Raw genomic sequence first — 21,156 nt, 5'->3', positions numbered from 1 at the left:
CAGGACGCAAGATGGGGGGCAGATGGCCTGGCTGTAATTTATACTAGGGTTCTAACTGGCTACTAGCTCAGCCTCCCACAGCATGTGGGAGGCCACAGTCCCAGCGTTCAAGTTGTGTACAAAGTCAGGGCCACGCCGCAGACACCAGAGCAGCCCGCTCTGTGAGTAAAATCTCACAGGATTTTTACTCTTTATCATAACACTCCAAAATCACATGGTGTTCATGATTTGAATTTTTCTTTTATTTTCTGAAATGGAACCATTGTACATTGTACAAACCATATCTACTGATGGAATAAATAAGTGAAAAATTATACTGCTGTACAACACACCAAAAAAAAGTCGTAAGGAAAAAAAAAAAAAACAATTAGGTAACGGTGAATAAAAAGGTCTTTATATCTCTAACCAGGTCCTTGGCTGATAATGGAACATTCCAAACCATGACATCGTTGGTAATGGGAGGTCACCACCTGTGAGTCAGTCTTCCGCCTTCGGGTTATGGGTGTAAGTGCCAGCACTTTGTGGAATGTGTAACCGCAGCACCCCCCACTTCAAGATTTGCGGGGAGTTAAGTTTGCCCTGGGAGCCCTTTAGGCTGTGGGGCCCGGTGATGGCGGAAGGCATTCGCTTAGGACCCCCGCCTCTGGCTCGGCCGGCTGAAAGGTCTTAGATTCCATGGAGGGAGAAGGGGCGAGGGGCGCAGGATGGCGTGGGGAAGGGCGGCAGCCCCGAGGAGTGGGCCGCGTCGGGGAAGGAAGCACATGTGGGTTTTCGCAGTCTCGTCATCCCGCGTGGAAGGCCGTCCTGGCCGGCGTGGATGGGGGCGCAGGGCCGCTGGCCGCTCTGCCTGGCGTGGCCGTGGCGGGGCCCAGTCGGTCCGGACCCCTGGCCCGTTTCCTACCTTCAGGCACTTCAGAGAAAAACTAACGACAGCCTCGTATCCTGGGCGTCCTCTTTTGTTCACCCTCAACCATGTCCGCTCCCCTTGCCTGTCGAGGGGACCCTGCTGTTTCCACGGATGCCTGTGTTGTGATTCGTCTTCGGCTGTCTTGCTTACCTCTCGTTTCCCAAAAAAATAAAAGAGGAGGAAATAGATATCCAGATTCATCTTTCATCCAAATGGAGTTTTGCTGCAAAGAAAGGAAGTTAATTCTAACTCTAGGATCTGGAGGTAAAGCCACCTTGAGATACGCTGAGAGGTAACACAGAACACAGTTCTCCGTAGAACTGACTGCCTGAGGGGCAAAATTGATAAGGATTTTTTAAGACAGAAACCTTTCGGCATCACTAACTTCAACATGACCATTTTCAAAGTTTGTGTGTGTGTGTTTTGTTTTTTTTCCCCCTTCCCTTGCTTCAGGAGACATGTTTGCATGAGGTATTTGAAATTCAGGAACATTTTGATTCTTCTTGAAGTGCAGGAAATAGATTGGCTCCCTTCAAAAACAAAGAAGAGCCTCACCCTCAGAAACGCTTAGAAAATGGAGTCTGGCAGACACTCCCCATGGTGGTCAGGAGAGAGATCCACACGTGAAAGGTGGTACTTGAATATATGCACCAATTGGCCGAAACAGAAACAAAAACTGAACGAACAAACAGAAAAAAAAAAAAAAAACCAACAACAAAACCCGGAACCCCCCTCCCCCCTCACACAACTCAAAGGGAGTTGGAACTCCAGTGCAGTAAAGAAAGCTCAGGAGAAGGGTTAAGGGTCTGAGGAGTCCGTATAGGAATTAAGAGCAAACCAAGCCTCAGAACCAAACAGTGAGGCAGTTCATCCAAGGTGGGGGGCGTGGGGAGAAGAGGTGCTTCTCTGTTTTAGTGACAGGAAGTCATCCCAGTGCAGGCAGGGGGTGGAGGCAGGGGAGGGACCCCAGAGCCCCCTTTCTGGAGGAGTGCAAAGCTCTCCAGTTTCTCGGGGGCCTCATTTCTGGCCTTCAAGTTCCAACCCTTGAGGCCTGCTCCCCCGTGGGAACCCTCGGAGCATCCTGGGAAAGAGACGCGGTCCAACTGTTGGCTCCAGGAGTCAGAACAGTCTGCAGAAAGCCGGTGGACTCTGGATTTTGGCCGACTGCAACCTCACCTCCCCCGCGGGTGGGGCCAGGTGGAGCTGGGGAGGTAGACTAGGGCAGCAGGTGACTGTGGATTTGAAATCCAAGCAACGTCCTGTGAGAGAAAGTTCAGCACCAGCTAATCCTGCCGTCTGCTCCCGGCCTCCTCCGGCCCTTTATCGTCTTAAGGAGACCATCCTGCCATCAGCCGCAGAAGCCAGTCCGTCTTCGGGAGGTGTGGGAGGTTGCCATATGCGGGGGGGAGGGGCGGAGGGGGGAAGTGCCAGAACAATCCAAGGGCTCTGTATGTCCCTCTGGGCAGCTGTGGGCTTGGAAACACCAGTTCAGATGCCCCAAGCAAGCCCTGGGGACAATGCCCAGACATCTGAGACTCCTCGGACCCTGGAGGCTAGCTCTGTCCCCAGGCAGGGCTCAGGGTGTACCCTGCAGCCTCCCAGCTGCACCTAGAAACCAGCTGGCCTGGGAGGTCCTGCTCTTCTGTGGCCTCAAGCTCTCCTTCTCCCTGCCTGGTCCACTCCAGCCGAAGTCCTGGGGCAGGGAGGAGAAAGACGCGAGGACTGGAGCAATGGCTGCCTGACCGAACCAAGAGGGCACTTGTAAGGGGAGATGCAAAACAACCAGAAAACATGCCAGAGGTCACCTCAAGGGCACAAGGCACAAAAAAAGAAAGCGGAAGGAATATCGGTTGAACAGTGAAAAGCCCCGATGAAAAAGTGAATTCCTGATCAGTACCACCCTCAAATAGCTTATATCATTAAATAGAGGAGTGGGGAGGAAAAAAAAAAAAAAAATACAGCAGCAACACAAATGTAATCTTGGCTTCAGAGACAGTGTCCAGACGCTCCTGAGCTGTCGACCCCGCCTTCCCCAGGACAGTCACTTCAAGATTCGAGTGTTTCGCTTCACAGCAGAAAGTTCTTCAGTGTCTGAGAAGTTACGCCGTTCTAGGTTTTCTTGGATTTGCACTTGGTAAACTTGTTAAGTTAGTAGTTCCCTTTGCACCCGACAGGGATCTGCTCGGGTGAGGTTGTTCAACAACTAAGCCTGCTGATGGATCTCCCGTGAGACGTGGATCAGAGGACCGAACTCGGCGTCTACATCTCCTCGGAGTTCTGTTGCGAAGCCTCCAGTTTCATCTTTTTGGAGGGTGGCACTCCTTCCAGGTCCTTGGGGTTGGAGGGTGGAGGGAAGAGGAAGAAAAGAGAAACGCAGGTTGACACCCCGGGACAGCAACTCAGGTCAGCTGGGAGTTACAAGTCAGCCCAGGAAGGACTCGAGGGTGGGCGTCTGAGGTTCTGACCCCCGTGGCCCTGGCGTGGACTCGAAAGGGTTCACGGACCCACAGGGAGCCTCACACCCGAGCTATATTCACCTATATTCACCACGTCACCTGTGTCTTCCAACAGCTCACTAACTGCAGGGTAATCATATACGGAGTTTTAAGTTTACTCTCCAAGATCGAAGGTTAGACCAACCTGGCCGTGTTGACAACGGCTCATCCAGGGCTCAGCACAGGTGCCTGGCCTGGGGCAGACACCCAGCGTTTACGGAATGCATACACGTTGGTTATTCGGGGGGAAGGGTCTGTAGTGCCACCAAATTCCCAAGAAGTCCCAGCACTCACACACACACAAAAAAATTCGACACTCGCTCACCTACTTCTCCCTCGACTTTCTCGCTCTATCATCCCAGCCAGCTCCAAACTAACCCATCCCCCGAGTCCACCTCCTAACGTCGCCCATCCTAACCGGCGCTCCCACGGCTGGCGACGGCCCTGTCATCTGCCTAGGACACAGCTGGATGGCACCCTGGAGTCCTCCCTTCTTGCCACGCCTAACTCCATCTCCAGAGACCCTCGGCCCACCCACTTCTGCCCTTGCCAGCCACCCCATCCACACCTGAGCCTCCGTCCCTTGTCTGGCTGGCGCCGCAGGCTGCTCCACGGCCGCCCCACCCAGCCTTCAGCAGAGCTCAAGAGACAGTTTCAAAGCAGAGATCATACAGAGCACAACACTGACCTCGGAACAGAGTCCCAGCTCCTCATCAGGCCGAGAAGGCCTCTCTCCCTCCCCTCCTCCGTGTCTGCCTGGCTCCAGCCTCCCTGGCCGCCCCTCCCGTTCCCTAGGCTGGCTCCTGTCTCCTGGCCTGTGCGCCCTTTTCTCTCTGCTCAGAGAGCCTGCCCTCGCTGCCCTCATCTCTCACCCTCCCAACTCCTGCTCTCATCTCACTTGTCCGCACCTATACCATCTAGGAGGGCTTCCTTGCATCACCCTGCTCCCGTTCTCCCACAGCTCCAATTGCAATCCACTCGGGTCTGCTGTCTCCTGGCCGTGCGTCCCGCCTCCCTGAACCCATCCTTCCTGTCCCTGTGAGGACAGGGACCATGTCAGTTGGCTCACACTGTCTCCCTAGGACCCAGCTGACTGCCCAGTACACAGTGGAGGCCCAACAGGTGCTAAACAGAGACCTCTGGGCCTTGATGGATGAGGTGAGTGAGTTTCCTGAGAGTTGATATGGCAGGAAGGCAGGAACAACTGCCCCTGTCTTTCCCCTGCCTTTTCCTCGTGAAAGTGATAAAAGCTCGGTCTCAACGTAACGGGACCAAGTGGGTCGCTGTGCCTTCTGAGGAAGGGGGATACCATTCAGGCCAAGCGTCCACAAAGCATTTGCATGGGGGGGACAGTGAATGAGCGTGGCAGCAGACTCTGGAAAGAGGACAACTATCCCATGAGAGGGAGCAGGAGGGAGTGCCTAGAAAAGGGTATGGGGAACCTTTTTTCTTTTTTAAATAGGCAAGGCTGAACGTCAATGTCAAGCTCTCTGCTTCAGGACAACACACCCTCTGTCTTGCTCACAAACCGAGCGGCTCTGGAGACAAGCGGCATGTCTATGTGAGCGTGAAAACTGTGGAAGGGTCCCCATTTCAGGTCTGGGTCCCCGGACATGGGAGTGGAGGTGGAGGCCTGTCAGAACGGAAGACCCCTGGACTTTCCAGATGCCGGTGGGGAGCACCAGATACCCCCAGGGTGCGGATCAGCATTTTGAGCTGATCTTTCCTCCTCTGAGTTCAAGAGGCCAGGAGATGCCAGCTGCCATCCTGGCCTTTACCAATTCTATCTGAGGACTGGATTTGCACTGTAATCAAATGGGCTCATGCTCCGTTGGAGGTCCTGCCTGGCATCTCGCGCTGTGAGAACGTTATCCGGACCTGGTCAACACACGTTAACAGCGGCATACCAGGCTGTGCATCTGCCGCTCCGGATTTATTAAAACCTTAAGACACTCGGGTTTTGGCCGGTTTTCTGCCACTGCAAACACATTTTTCATCAACACTGTCCTGTCTTTGGGCCTCTGGAGGAGTGCTGGGTAGGCTGACACGGGGTTGTGGAGCCAAGGGTGCCAGGATGTGAGGGTCTGAGAGTCTCTTCCCCTTGAGGAAGGCCTGGTTGAAGGCTCCCTAGAGTACAGATCAAGCTGTTCCCCTTTCTCTGCTGCTACCTGTTTTCGGTTTCTCCCCAGGTGTGAAAATACTCAAGTGGAAATAGTCTTATTAGCTGTAGTTTTGACACCCCTGAGTCCCCAGACCTCTTTGATGAGCACAGAGGACGGACAGTAAAAAATCACAACAGAAGCCTAGGCAACGCTGGGGTCTCTCCTGTGCCCAGCTGTGTGTGAAGTGCTAGCCACATTCTCTCCTCTTGTCCGTGTTCTGGCCCCAAGACAGTCCTGTGATCTCACCGTGGCAGCGAGAGACCCTGAGGCTCGTGTGTGTGTGTGTCAAGTGGAGGATCTGGGATTCGAACCAGGGACATCTGCTCCCATCAGCAAGGCCACCTACATCTGCACTGTCTGATTCAGACTAGATTCCGGCAAACAGTGATAACCTGGAAAGGGGACCAAGTAGGGGGGAGCGTGGTCAGGTGCAAAATTCCAAAGGACGGTTCGTCTAGCATTTAAGAGTCTGAAGACCTATCTTCCCAGCTCTAAGGGAAGTTGGCTTTGGGTCACTGTGCCTGGGCAGTGCTCTGTGGACCCGAATAAACAAAGTGATGAAGCTAAGGCTGGGATAAAGGACTGACCCCAAGGGGGGACCTGTGCGTCTTCTCTACTGCAACCCCAGTTACCAGACCAGCTACAGGACACTCATGGATCCTGCTCAATGAATACCAGACAGTTCCAATCATCCAGAGAGCAAACCAGGAAACAAAAACAAGAAGACACCTTTCAACGTACCCCCAACACCCCAGCAGGCTCCTGGCCGAGCTGGCTGCCCCTCTGAGACCTCGATCGAGGTACCTGAGAGATTGTGGATGTCTCTGCAGCCAGGCCCACATCTCCAGACGGCTGCCGTTCGACTTGCTCTGAACTGTTCATCGAGTTTTCCATTGAAGACTGTGAATTCTGCTCGTCGGAAGCATCTGAGGAAAAGCAAGACGACAGAAGCTGTTTTCAGACACGGGCGATACGGAGCCAGATGAACCACTTACTAAAAATACCTGGAACTGGGTAAGTTGGGAGGCCAGGCGGTCTGTCAGGACTGCAAGGAGCTGGGGGGATTGGGAAGCCTCTTGCTTATTTTTTTAAGGATGTCATTTTAAGCAGCCAGGCCACACTTTGGCACTGGGGACTCTGACCCTTTCCCTTGCACTCCTATTAGCTGCCAAGTGCCAGGAGAAGCCATGTAAAGGATGCTACCGGCTTTATGCTGTGTGCATCTGCTGCCCTCCAGTGGACACAGCGTGCTCCAACCATCATGGCTGCAGACACCTCCCTCCTTCCATCAGGGGAGTGTGGGGGGAATTCACAGAGGGAACTGCCCCTTGGTAAACATTTCTCTTAGTAATATGGATATTTTTCTGATTGCCATTGCAAGAGCCAAAAAATACAGGGGGGGGGGGAATGAAATCAGCAACTACCTCATGTCACCCACGGCTGCCACGCCACTAACATTTTAGGGGATCTAGCCCTATTTTTCCAGATGTTTCTCCCTACATGCACTTCTAGTTCTGCATTCTCCCGAGACAGGGATCTCACAATATTTGGGAAGAATTCTGCATGTCCTTAAAAATTCTATAAAAATGAGAGCCTACAAGATGGCTGCACAGCATCCTATCAGGCCGTCACTTACATTTAATGAGTCCCTGTTTGGCTGGCCATTTGGGCTCTGTCTCACGCACAGGTCTCCCTGCTCCCCCCACCACGTTCCATTAGCAGAAGGAAGGTGCAGGTCTTAGCAGGCTGTGTGAGGTGGTGCGGCTTTGGAAAGAGGGAGCAGCCGTTGCACCTGAAGCTTATTTTAGGCACAGAGCGCATGGAAGGAGCAGCCGCATCCCGCCCAGGGCCCTGCTCTGCTTGCATTCAAGATACCAACAACATATGTCACCCTGATTTGTAAAAAAAAAAAAAAAAAAGAAAAGAAACACACTAAAATATTCAAGAATGTTTTACGTTCTGGGGTTTCTGAGATAGAAGCACAACAAAGGGAAAAAAATTTCCCAGGTCTAAGTTTTCTCTTTCTCTCTTTTTTTTTGGCCATGCTGTGCAGCCTGTGGGATCTTAGCTCCCCGACCGGGGATCGAACCTGCACCCCTTGCATTGGAAATGCAGAGTTTTAACCACTGAACCACCAGGAAAGTCCCCAGGCTTAATTTTTAAAGCAAGCAAACAATAAGAGGAAGGGGCAGGGAGAAGCAGGCAGTATTCCAGAGCTTGAGCCCGGCAGGGTACAGAAGGCTGGGGAGCAGGGCGGCAGGAAGGAGCTACAGCCCTCCTTCCACAGAGGCTGAGCCCTAGTATATCCCTCCCAGTGAAGGCGCCACTAACACAGACTCTGCTCCCCCAAATCAGCAGCCCTGAGTGCTCAGGGCAGTACCAGGAGACCCGACACCCTGCCACGGTCTGAGCTGGGTTCTCCTGACGCCATCAGGAGAGTCAGGGAGTCCACCACACCAGGACCCCTGGGCTCCTCCTACAAGCTGGTGTCTGGGCGGGGCGGAGGGGGGGACACAGGGTCTAGAAACAGACTGGGTTTTTTTAAAAATTATTTAATATTTATATATTTTATTTGGCTGCACCAGGTCATGGTTGCAGTGCACAGGGTCTTTAGTTGCGGCACGTGGGGTCTAGTTCCCTGACCAGGGATCGAACCTGGGGCACCCAGCTTTGGGAGCATGGAGTCTTAGCCACCGGACCAGCAGGGAAATCCCAGACCTGGTTTCTAATGCTGCCTCTGCTGCTTGTTCCTATGAAGCTGGGCTCCCTGTGTCAGACCCCCCACCCTCCATAAAGTTGAGGTTGACAATAGCTGTCCGGTTGAGTTGCTGTGAAAATTAAATGGAAAGATGGAAAAAGAATCCAAGCGGCAAAATAATCCCATGTGGGAGTAGATGAGGGATCATTGAGGGCAGGAAACCAAACTCCCCATAAACCTGACATTTCTTTGGTATTTCTAGTTTTACCTTTAAAAACCATGTTAACAGCAGTTCCTCAAAAACACAGAACTCCTATATGACCCAGCGATTCTACTTCTAGGTGTAGCCCCACAAGAATCGAAAACAAGTCTTCAAGCTGATGTCTGCAAACAAATATTCACAGAAACATCACTCACGATGGCCCAAAGATGGAAACGGGCCAAATGTCCATTAACAGATAGGCAGATAAACACAATGTGGTCCACCCACACAACAGAGTATTATTCAGCCATGAAAAAGAATGAAGCGCTGACACAGGCTACTATGTGGATGAACCTTGAAACAAAGATGCTGAGTGAAAGATGTCCGTCAACAAAAGACACAGGTTACATGACTCCATTTCTATGAAAGGACCACGAAAGACAAATCCATAGAGACAGAAAATACAGATTGGTGGAGGCCAGGGATAAGAGGAATGGGAAATGACAGCTGAAGGGTACAGGGTTTCCTGTTAAGAGTGTTGAGAACAGTTTGGAACTAGACAGAGGTGGTGGCTGCACAGCATTATGAATGTGCTAAATGGTACTGAGCTGCTCACTTTAAAACGGTGCCTTGCATGCTATGGGAATTTCATCTCAATTTAAAAGAAAAATAAATCCATGTTAACCTTATATTCTAGTTCATATTATAAGTTTGCTTTAACAAACCTATGCAGTTGCTATTGTCCTCCTTCTCTCTTGACTACAGACCTTTTTTTAAAAAAAAGAAGCACTTATTTTTTTAGCTGGTGTAGGTCTTAGCTATATGTGGGATCTAGTTCCCTGAGCAGGGATCAAACCCCAGCCCCCTGCACTGGGAGCATGGAATTTTAGCCACTGGACCAGGAGGGAAGTCCCGACAGAACCCTTTCTGCCCTACATGGTGGGCTTTGCAGAGAGGAGAGGGAGGTGGGGGCTCGGATGCAGGCTTAGAAATCATGAAGGTGGCGAGTCACCCAGAGTGGGTCCAGAGAGTCATGCTGACCCCTTGTCTGGCCCAAGAGCACAGTGGGAACTGGCCTTGGAGCTGGCCGAGCGTTCCAGGCAGGCCCCGCTGCTGCGGCCTGGTTCTCTCAGCCCAAGGCACTGGAACTCACCCAGGGGAAATTATTTTCCAAGGGCCTAAATTTAGTCCAGGGACTTTGGACATTATGTCATTCCCTGAACTCACTTAGCAGTAAACAAGTTCAAAGCAAGGTCAACAGCTGGCGACCAACCTGCCCTGTCCTGCAGGAAGCAGACCCCCACATGAGGAAGGCCCCTGAGAGCGTGTAGGTGGGCCTGGCCCCCGGGGTGTCTCCCCTGGGCAAAGCTGGGCAACTCTACCGGCCCAGAGGCCAGGCCTGGCCTGGCCGGAAGGGATGCCGGTGTGGCCCCCATGGACCTGTGGCAGCGGGCAGGAGTGACAGGGTCCAAACAGGGCAGCCGTGAAAAGGGGGACCCCAGACAGAATTCCTGCAGCCGAGCTTTAACCGACCCTTCAGGGCAAAGGAGATGCAGACCCCAAACACCGAGAACCGAGGCCCAGAACGCGGAGAAGCGGCCACACCGGCCCCGCCCCTCATCGCGCCGCCCTCCCTCTGCCCCGCCCCACCCTGCAAGCTCCACCTCCTTTCCCAGAGACCTGATGCGACAGGCAGGCAACTTACATTTGCCTCGAGGACACTGGAAGGTGCACAGGAGGTCCTGCTGCCGGCCTGAGGCCTCACGGCCAGCACGGGTCGGCCCAGATGTGACCAGTCGGTCCTGCATTCATCGCCCCATCCCAGTGCCTCTCCTCAGGCCCGGGCAGGGCCCCGAAGGGAGGAGAGGGTATGCCCACGTGCTGTACAGGGGAGAAGGCTGCACCGAAGTCGCTCGGATGTTGCTCAGCACTCCACGATGCACACGACACCCCCACGGCAAAGAATCACCCGGCCCCACAAACCTACAGAGCCCAGGCGGAATGCTCCGGGGGAAGCCACTCTGCCCTTGGCATGAGTGGAAAAGAGGGAGGCCACTACAGACACTGTAAACGTCCACTGCCCTTTGTCTCTGTAGCCCCCCTCCAGGGCCGTATCCTCCAGACTCATTCACATCTGAGCAAAGATGCAAAGAGACGTGAGCACAAGATGCCTTTCAGCACCATCGGTGCAGGAAAAAGAAACAACTCAAATGACCCACCAACATGGGGACTATTTAAATACATCATGGTACAGTCACGGCTCTGAATGATAAGCTGGTAAAGAGAATAAGAAAGACCCGTATGTCTTAACGTGGAACTATCTCCATGGTGACTGTTAAGTGAGAGTGTTCTAAAACGGGAGGTGATCATCTCACATAGATGCTTCTAGGTACAGACCACCTCTAGAAGGCCACACAACAGACCCAGCAGTGGTGGTCTGTTAGGGCACCTTAATCTGCATCCTAATTCAGATCCTCCTGGCACATGGGCACATTCCCCTGACCTCCCCAGGTACTGCCCTGAGGTCCCTTCTGCCTGGACTGCTTGGTTCCCTCCTATCTCTGCTCATCCTTTAAGCCCAAGTCAGACAGCACCTCCTCCAGGAAGGCTTCCCAGAGGCCCCCAGGCTCCATTTCCTTATTGCATCTGACCACAAACTCAAGACCCCTTGTGTTCCAGGCAGTGTCAGGAATGAGTCAGGTGGGCTGTTTAACTCAGACTCAGATAACCTTTGCACAGAAAATCTAAAGGAATATTCTCTTCTTCCTCAAAGACATGTGCATTTCCCCTCAGGCTCTCTACTCTTAGTAGAAAAAAAGGTTCAAGAAACATATTAACTTTCCTTTTAAATCAATAACAAGAAAAACAGCAGTGATCACAGGGTAAAACACAACTGCCTTTGGCCTCGGTGGTGGGGAGATGATAGGGTGTGGTGGGGAGTGTGGTAACTGGAGTATGTAGGTCCTCTGGGCCCTCCCTGGAGAGGCAGCCACATCTCTGCTCTAGCTGGTTGCAGCTCTATGGAAATGCAGGCTTCTCTTTTCAAGAGAAGCTGGAGATCGATCTTATTTTAAGTGAGATTGCTCAATTTTTAAATTTTGCCATCAAGTTCCAATTAAAAATAAAAACAGCACTGGGCTCTGGGGCCACACCTGCACACCACATGCTGGATCTAGTCTGCCTGCGACCTCTGTAGACTGTAATTCTCAGCTTCAATGCCTGTCTTGCCCATGAGCTCTTGGGAGTCTGGAGTGGGACTGGGCCCTGCCTGTCACCCGGGATGGGCAGGGAGCCTCTCACGGGGCTAACGAGTGAAGTGTGTGGAAGAGACTGGCACCAGACGTGAAGGAGCTCTCCAGCACAGGACGGCCTTCTCCCCAGGAGATGCACACCCTCCCCAAGCACCAAGAAGCCAACAGCCTTGCCCCACCGGGCAAGAGCACATCACCCCGGGCCTCTTCCTGGAACCCCAGACTGCGCTCGGGCATCTGCTGGCACCCCAGACCCGCCGGCCCTGCCCCTCCACCTCTCTCCATCACAGATGACGGCAAGGCCATTCCTCCAGGCATTCCTCCAGGAGTCACTCTTGAGTCCCCTCTCTCACGGCCCATGCACCATCCATCCAACATGCTCCCGAGTATTACATAATCGGGAACTACTGTTCATTTTCTGAGGTGCAATAATGGTCACTGTGATTATGTAAGGGAATGTCCTTATTTTTAAAAGATACACAGTGAAGTGTTTAGAGATAAAATGTCATAAAGTCTACAACTTAATGTCAAATGGCCCCAGAAAAAAATGTTTAGGCAAAGCAAAAACAAAACAAAAAAACCTCAAACAACAGCAGCCTCCAACAAAAAAAACAAAAGACCCCAAACATTAAATATCAACAACTGACGAATTCAACTGGTGGGTATACAGGAAAGTATTACACTATCCTTTCAATTTTTCTGTGTATTGGAAATTTTTCATTTAAAGAGAACCTAGGGACTTTCCTGGTGTTCCTATGGTTAAGACTCCATGTTTCTGAAGCAGGGGCATGAGTTTGATCCCTGGTCAGGAAACTAAGATCCCACATGCCATGCATCATGGCCCCCAAAATAAAGAAATAAACATAGAGAACCCAGAAATCTCAAAATAAACAAACCTATACATATGTATAGGGCTTCCCTGGTGGCTCAGTGGTAAAGAGTCTGCCTGCCAATGCAGGTCCAATCCCTGGGTTGGGAAGATCCCTTGGAGAAGGAAATGGCAACCCACTCTAGTATTGTTGACTGGGAAATCCCACGGACAGAGGAGCCTAGCAGGCTACAGCCCATGGGGTCGAAAAGAGTCAGACAAGACAGCTTCTAAACAACAATATGAGCTCTAGGCATTACCTTTCTCTACTGTTACCTTCTGGGGGCCAGCACTTGGAGGGGCCTCCTTAAAGTCCCTTCCAGCTGCCTGGCTGAAAGCTGGCTATACAGAGGTCTCTCTGAGCCCCACCCTCGAGGGCACGTACCTTCGGCCCCGGGGAGCTCCTTCCCATCGGCCTGGGCCTCGTCCACCTTGGCATCGGTGCCATCGCCGGGCGCAGCTGAGTTGGGCTCGGGAGCAGGGCTGGAGTTGCTGCTGTTCTCCTGTTTGATGGGGGAGGCATCTGCGATGGAGCTCTGGTTGCTGTTATCATCTGCATGGGGAGGGAACAGAATCACAGCGTGAAATGCTGCAGCTGCTGAGAAAAGAGGGGTGGGGGGCTCAGGCCCCCAGGCCTTGCTGCCCACAAACCCTCAGGATGCTCTCCCTGGAGAGATGACTCTGCTTCCTCCCGAGGCCCCTGAGCTGCCCACCAAGGGCTGGCCCCAAGTGTCCTGCGCAGGCTGGAGGCTCGCTTGACCGCCCCCTGCAATGCCGGCTCCCTGAAGGGACTCCTGGGTTAGCGGCAGCCAGCCAGACGGTGGCCCAGCACACTGAAAATCTCTGGGGGTCATGAGAGTCTCATTCTGGGTGAAGAAACCAGGTATCTCGTGGGCCTGGCTCTGAAGCAATGCAGAGGCTGGAGCGTGGTCTCAAAAGGCAGCATCGCCAAACTGTTTCATGGGATCTGATCCAGCCCTGGACCAGTTGCACTTGATACAAAATTAAAGGGAGAGACAGAGAGAAAGAGAAACAAGTTCATAACAGAAAGTGGATATTTTACAGGACAACAGTCCCAGGCTCGCCAACAAGTCAATACCATTAAAAAAAAAAGAAGAAGAAGAAAGAGGGTACTTCCCTGGTGGTCCAGTGGTTAAGAATTAGCCTTGCAATGTAGGGGATCGGGTTCAATCCCTGGTTGGAAAAGACCCCACATGCCTCGGAGCAACTAAGCCCCCCTGCTGTATTGAAAGATCCTGAATGATGCAATGGACACAGCCAAATCAATCAGTCAATATTTTTTAAAAAAGAGAAACGGGAAAGATCATTGTCGTATTACAGATTAAAGAAATTTAAGAGACCTAACAACTAAACATGACATGTGGGATTTATCTGGGTCCTGTTTTGAATGCACCAGCTCCGAGAGACATTTGGGGACAACTGGGAAATTTAATACAGTCTGGAGTTTCAAAGTAAGGAATTGTTAGGAGTGATAATGGTACAGTGGGTAGATAGAAATGTCATTTATCACTGACACATGCTGAAGTGTTTAGGTACAGACTTAAGTATCATGGTGTGGGGGAAATGTACTTTAAAATCTAGCACGGGTTGCATGCAACTGTCACAATTCCCTGAATTTTATACTCAAGAGCTGTGGAATTTTGAACTTGTAAATTGTATTTCAATTAAAAAAAAACTTAACATTTAAAAAATAGGTGAGGCAAATGTGGCATCATATTATGAAAATCTACGTGGGTAGGCATACGGATTTCATCAAACTATTCTATTGTTCTCTATTATGACATTCTTTTCATACTAAAAAGGGAAAAGGGAAGAAAGTTCATTGGGCAAAAAGGCCACTAGGGGTGGAGCTGGGGGTCATGGGGGCACACACCTGCTTGCCCTGGACCCCTTTCTTGGGCACAAAGAGTCATTTTCTTTTCTTTCTTTATTTTGCTGCACCACATGGCTTGTGGGATCTTAGTTTCCTGACCAGGGATTGAACCTGGGCCCTCAGCAGTGAAAGCTCAGAGTTCTAGTCACTGGTCTGCTAGGGAATTCCCCACAATCTGTCTTTTCATACTGAGTTATTCCCCGAGGGGGAGCACCGTTCTTGGAGGAATGGCAATACCAGGCTGATGTGTGGAGCAGACAGAGCAAGTTGCTAGCCCAGTGCCTTCCTCCAAAGATCCATGTACTACACTGTCCTTGGATAGAGATATTAAACTGCTAAGAACAGATACCACACTTCGTTTTAGCCAACAGGCCGAGAAGCGATCAGAGAGTCATTTTAACCTACAGATGCCCACGTGATCATTTCAAAAATATTACTACAGCTTTACCCTGCTTTTCTGGGCCATGCTGTGCACTGGGACCAAAGCCATTTTTGTAAAAATGAGAGAGAGAGAAACAGACACAGAGAGAGAGGGGGAGAGCAGAGAGGAGAAGCAAGCACATTCACACCTCCGGGGCACCGACTACACGCTAGGCACCAAGCCAGGCATCCACAGTCACCCTGTTTAATCTCAGAAACCTCCCAGGTGGGGAAACTGAGTCTCGGCGGCAGAGCCCTCGCTCATGCTGGTCTGCCCAACCCCCAGCCCAGAGCCTTTCCTCTGTTTCCCCCTGGCGAGGCAGCACCAGGCAGCCCCGCAGCCCTGACTTGGTAAATTGCACCTTATTTTAAGTGTACTCTGGGGCACTCGTTACACAAAAGCACCCTCTTGTGAATTCTGGGACTTAAAAAAAAAGATGTAAACTCCCCCTGGTTTACGTTTCAAGAAAAATCTAAAGCCCCTCTCTATGCCAAGATATACATACGGGAGTGTGTGTGAGAAGCACAGAGCGCAAAGACACAACCTGTGGGTGCTTGCATGGGGTCATGCTGATTAAGGACAGTGAGCACTCATGTTTAACGAGTCAGCTGCCCTGAACCTAGCCTGGTAACCTGGTAACGGCATGACCCTGATGCTTGGGCTGACCCCAGGTGGATCCTGGAGACTTGTTATAAACAGCTGGATGCAGAAGCTCTGTCCCCTCACTTCCTCCCAGGTCCATCCGCCTGCCTGGAGCATTCCAGATAATTCTAACCAGGCCCACAACTTTCCCTGAGCTTTCAGGCTTCCATGACCTGTGGTCAGACTTGGGTCTTTCTTGGCTGCACAGGTACTAAAATGGAAAGTGAGCCTGGTTTCTGAGTCAGGGACCTGGGTTGCTCAGCATTCTGGATTTTTCTGGGGTGTTAAGTCTGGGCTAGTGGACATAAACTTGAATTCTCCAAAGGACCTCAGATGCCAGCACTAACACTGACGAACTTCCTAACTCTGGGCAAGTTACTTCACCTTCTTGAGCCTTGGTTTCTGCACAAAAGAGGCTCACTACCAGAACTGAATGAGGTGATGCCTCAGATGGGCTTAGCGAGGTGCTTGCTTGGCACACTGTGACGGCTTCTCGAATGTTAGCTACTGACACGCCCAGGCCTTTATGGGACTGTCTCATTTAATGCTCATAATGACCTTGTGAGGTAGGTATTACCATCCCTGTGTGACAGGTTAAAAACAGACAAACCCAAGGCTACATGTTCAATAACTAGCTCATGATCATCTAGGGGCGATCCTAGGAGAGTCACATTAGAATTCAGGTGGGATCTGGCTCTCTGCTCTAAAGGTTCTCATCTGTAATTCTATGAATGAACTGAAACCAAGCCAGGCCAGGGCTCTCCTTGGTACCCAGAGTGGGATGCTGACCAGCACCAGGGAGACAGGGTATGTCCCCACTCAAATACCTATTTCTTTGTTTTTCCATATTTATTTGGCTGTGCCTGGTCTTATTTGTGGCATATGAGATCTAGTTCCCTAACCAGCACCACACCTGGGCCTCCTGCTTTGGGAGTGCAGAGTCTTAGCCACTGGACCACCAGGGAAGTCCCCAAAAAGCTGTTTTTGAAAATGAAATGCATCTTGATTAGAGTTGAGGTACGGGGGTGTGTGTGTGTGTGAGAAAATGAAATGTATCTTGATTATGACTGTATGGCCAGTTGAGGTATAGGTGTGCATGTGTGTGTGTGTGTGTGTGTGTGTGTGTGTGTGTGTGTATGGCCAGCTGAGGTATAGGTGTGCATATGTGTGTGTGTGTGTGACTTTCTTGAAACATTAGCTGTCAGCAAACACCCCCCTGTGCTTTTCTGAAGCCACTTTGGCAACCAGCAAGAATCCTTGCCCTCGGAGCTTGTGACTGTTTTCCAGACTAGTCAGTTTGTGCAAATGGGGAAGTCTGCCAGCCTCCCTTCCTCCAGAGTTAAGACAGCCCTGGGCCCGGAGGGTTAGGAACTAGCTGCAGCCAATATTCCCTTTTGATTTATTTGTTGATTTATCTAATACCACTGTGTTGTGCAAAAAGAAAACTCCGGTGGTCAGAAGGACAAAAGACAGAAACTGGGAAGGAGACGGAGAATGGCGAGCGCTGGGAGCTCCGAGACCAGTGGGGCAGGCGCCGGACAAAACAGGAGCTGAGCCTGGCGGGCCTTGAGGGGCCGGCTCTCCCCGCAGGGGCGGCTGCTTCTGCTCCGAAGGGCTGTGGCCTCCAGGATGCACATGCCCAAGGACTGGGAGATCTGATTCCTCACAGCAATGGAGAAAAAACAGGTCTCTGATAGTTTATAAATATCAGAAACTCAATTTTTTAGCCACTTCCAGTTCAAATCTCTGCGGTTAGAGGTCAGGTGGTGGTTCTCCTTGATGGGGTCGGGACGGCCAGGAGGCGACACCATGTGGATTGCCGGGAACCTTCTTTTTAAAAAAAAAAAAAATTCATTTTTATTTATTTGGCTGTGTTTGGTTTTTGTTGTTGGCACTCAGATCTCCTTAGATCTTTAGTTGTAGCATGTGGGATCTAGTTCCCTGACCAGGGATCAAACCTGGGTCCCTTACACTGGGAGGACAAAGTCTTAGTCACTGGGCCACCAGAGAAGTCCCAACCTCTGTCTTGATTTGGGCCGGTTACAAAGAGGTATATAGTTTGTAAACATTTCATGGAGCCATACACTTATGATTTGTGCCTTTCCTCTCAGATAAAAAGGTTAAAAGAAAAAAAAAATTAGCAGCAGTGTCAAAACAATTGCAGACTGGTTAAAGCATGGGTCCCCAACCCCCAGGCCATGAACCGATACCCGTCTGGGGCCGCACAGCAGGAGAGGAGTGGCAGACGAATGAGCAAAACTTCATTCTGTATTTACAACCACTCCCCATTGCCTGATTCCCCCTGGTCCGTGGAAAAACTGTCTTCCCTGGGAAAAACCAGTCCCCGGTGCCAAAAACGCTGGGGACTGCTGGGCTAAAGCACGTCTCCAGCCTGGATCTGATTAATGGGACACTGGTTACAACTTTTGAAATATGACAGTAAAGGAAATGAGGCTGTCAATGTAGAAGGGTGGGTCCCAGGGTCCCAGAATGATTCACGTGAAGCCAGAAATCCAGTTAGAGCTTCCCAGTAGCCCAAGCAAAATAGGAAATGGGAAACAAAGAGTCATTTATATGATATGTCAGGCCCAGGAGGAAAAGAGATAGTTACTCCAAAAAACTTCCTGGGCACATGGGACTTACAGAACATCTGTGAGGTTTGTGTCACTGGGTGAGAAGGAGGTCTTATTTAATATTTCTGGCTCAGTTTTTAAAAATATTTACTTATTTAGCTGCACCAGGTCTTAGTTGTGGCATGTGGGATCAAGTTCCCTGACCAGGGATTGAACCTGGGCCCCCTACACTGGGAGCGTGGTGTCCCCGGACCACCAGGGAAGTCCCACTCTGGCTCATTTTATGATTCTTGGCTCGTTGCTCTGGGAAAAGAAGCTTCTTCTCCTCCGATGAGCCTCTTCCTCGGCACAGAGGCCTCCCGGTCCTGCCTAGCCTGCCCAGCCCTCCTACCCCTGGCCTGGAATGTGAACAAACCTGCTGGTAAAACAAAAACACAGCCGAGCGCTCCGGGCAGGGGACAGGCCCGGCCGGCGGCCGCGGGAAGCTCACCATGCATGTCCATCATTCCCGGGGAGGAGCTGTTCTCCGGGGTGGTCACCTCTGAGCCACACTTCTCATCTTTGCCCTTCTTCTTGTTCTTATTTTTCTGGAGGAGAAAAGTGAGGCAGAAACCGAGTCACTGAATTGTGCGTGTGTGCACGCACGAGTGAGACCCTGGGGAATGGGATGAGTATTTTATTCCGAGGATTCATCTTGGGAGTCCCCAAGTCTCTGGAGGGCTCCACTGGCCTGCCTTTGAACATGTCCCATGGGGGGGTCCCCTTGCTTTGGGATCAAGGAGCCCTGTAGAGGGGATGTTTCTATGGGTGGGCTGGCAACACTGGGGGTAATGCCACCTTGCTTGTAGGGGCTACCCCGCAGGCCTGCAAACACCCTGGCTGGTGGGAATTTCCCCCGGTGAAAAGGCCATGGTCACTCAGCCCAAAGCTGGTACAGGGATGCCAGGTGAGAGATGGAAAAGGCAGCTTGTGCATTTCTACTCATGCATTTCTACTATCTTCAGGCCCCAGACACTGCCTTGCTTAAAGACAGTCAGCTGACTTCCGAACCGACTCTGGAGACCAGGTGAGGAGGGAAAGCCCAGTGAGGAAGCAAAGGTGAAGGGGATGCTCTCTGTATGTGGTTCCATTAAAAAAAAAAAACAACTTATTTATTTGGCTGCACCAGGTCTTAGTTATGGCATGCAGGATCTTTAGTTGCAGCATGTGGGATCTAGTTCCCTGACCAGGGATTGAACCTGGGCACCCTGCATTGGGAGCATGGAGTCTTAGTCACTGGACCACCAGGGAAGTTCCATGTGGGACTATGTTGGAAACAAGCTAACTGCATCCATTGGAAAAAGACTTGTTAAACAAAGTACAGGACATTCATTCAATGCAACGGGATGCGCCAATTACAGACACCAGGGCAGCTCTTCCTGTGCAAACGCAGAAAGAGCCGCAGAAGTAGCCACATCTTAAAATATTCTGGTATCCCTGAGATGTATAAAAGACGCAGAACACATGAACAGGATGCTGCCATTGGCGGTAAAGGCAGAGCATAAAGGAACGTGAGTGAGTGTGAGTGAGTGTGTGTGTGTGTGTGTGTGTGTGTGTGTGTGTGCATGCACACGCTCCCTGGAAGGATAAATGAACACTGGCTGTCTCCAAGGAAGAGAGCTTGGTGGGGTCGGAGGTACTCATGGGGATGGGATGCAGATTTACAAAAAGATAACACTAGGGACTTCCCTGGTGGTCCAGTGGCTGGGATTCTGAGCTCCCAAGTCAGCGGGCCAGGGTTTGTCCCCTGGTCAATGAACTAGATCCCACATGCTGCAACTAAGACCCAGTACAGCCAAATAAATAAAAAATATATATTTGTAAAAAGATAAGGCTATTAAAAAAAATAAAGTAACATTTAAAGGATATGCAAACCTACAGAGACAGATGTAGACTCCAGAATCTTCGGGCAAGTTTGAGTTTTATTTTTTATGGGGTAATGAAAACATTCTGGAATTACAAAGATGATGGGTGCAGCAGCACTGTGAACATACCAACATTGGCTGGCACAATTTAAGAGTGAATTTTATGCAGGTGAATTGTCTTAGTTTTTTTTTTTAAAGGGTTTATAAGTAACATTTGAATTTTGTAACATGTTTTACCTATTTAAGAGAATAAAATTTTCAAGAAAATTCTGAAGAAAAAAAATGATGTAACCATGCCATTAACGGGCGTTTACAAACATGAAAAGTTGTCCTTTTCCAATGCAGATTCCCGGCCACCACCATCAGAGATGCAGATTTAGCTGTCCGGGGTAGCACCCGGGAACCTGCATTTTGTCGAGACTCCCAGGGGTTCAAGTGCTCAGCCATGTGTGGGACCCATTGACCGAGAGGGAGCGGGCAGGAATATTGTACATCTCGGCTCAGAGATGACAGCGAATTAGCATCTAAGCACTGTCTGCACAGCCACGCTGAGCTAAGTTCTTCCCATATGATATACTGCCTTTGCTCTGTTGCAGAAAACCCCAGGAGCTGGATAGTAATGCTCCAGTGCACAAAAGAGGGGACTAAGACCCAGCAAGGTGGGGTCACCTGTCTGGCATCGCAGGTTAATTGAGGCTAGCCTGTCCAACTCCACAGCTGGAGGTCTCTGTCCAGCCCTGGGCTGCCCTGTCCTTCCTGACACCCCATCGATTACGTTTTCTCCTTGATCACAATCCATTTGGCGCTTCCCTGATGTCTGTTTCATGCTATTCTATAATTATCTTCCCCCAACGAGATTATAAATTCCTTGAGAGCAGGGACCACATCTTCTCAAATGCAACCGGCGTTTATACAACACCTAATGATGTGCAAGGCACAGACATGGGCAGGAGCCAGAAGCTGCCTTCCAGGAGGCTGGCTGCACTCTGCTCTCCCTCCAGAATGGCCCACACCGAAGGCCGTGAGGGTCTGTGTTGGTGCCTCTGGGGTAAAGCAGCCCTGGTGGCTCCATGAGCCAGGCCAGGACCAGAGGGGATGACACACCACCACCACCTCAGCCCAGTGTCAACTCGCCTAGA

The 21,156-nt window shown here is 51.0% G+C and overlaps 1 protein-coding gene and 1 pseudogene across 2 annotated transcripts in view; both read right to left on the bottom strand.

Annotated features, from left to right (window-relative positions):
• Positions 1 to 220: 220 nt before the first annotated feature.
• BCL7A (BAF chromatin remodeling complex subunit BCL7A) overlaps positions 221 to 21,156 on the bottom strand; it is a 30,912-nt gene continuing 9,976 nt past the window's right edge. Inside the window, exons 4-7 of one of the 2 annotated variants that reach the window (XM_043441548.1) lie at positions 18,604 to 18,700; positions 12,969 to 13,136; positions 6,306 to 6,490; positions 221 to 3,238 (exon numbers count right to left, since the gene is read on the bottom strand). In XM_043441548.1, the coding sequence (XP_043297483.1) occupies positions 3,167 to 3,238; positions 6,306 to 6,490; positions 12,969 to 13,136; positions 18,604 to 18,700 (522 nt within the window). In that variant the 3' untranslated portion in view covers positions 221 to 3,166. The remainder of the gene's footprint in view (positions 3,239 to 6,305; positions 6,491 to 12,968; positions 13,137 to 18,603; positions 18,701 to 21,156) is intronic. The other variant, XM_043441557.1, reaches the window with a different exon arrangement.
• On the bottom strand, positions 14,681 to 14,861 carry LOC122425852 (annotated as a pseudogene).

This window comes from Cervus canadensis, chromosome 1, assembly GCF_019320065.1.
Source record: "Cervus canadensis isolate Bull #8, Minnesota chromosome 1, ASM1932006v1, whole genome shotgun sequence".
Taxonomy (NCBI): domain Eukaryota; kingdom Metazoa; phylum Chordata; class Mammalia; order Artiodactyla; family Cervidae; genus Cervus; species Cervus canadensis.
This window is presented reverse-complemented; position numbering and strand designations above follow the sequence as displayed.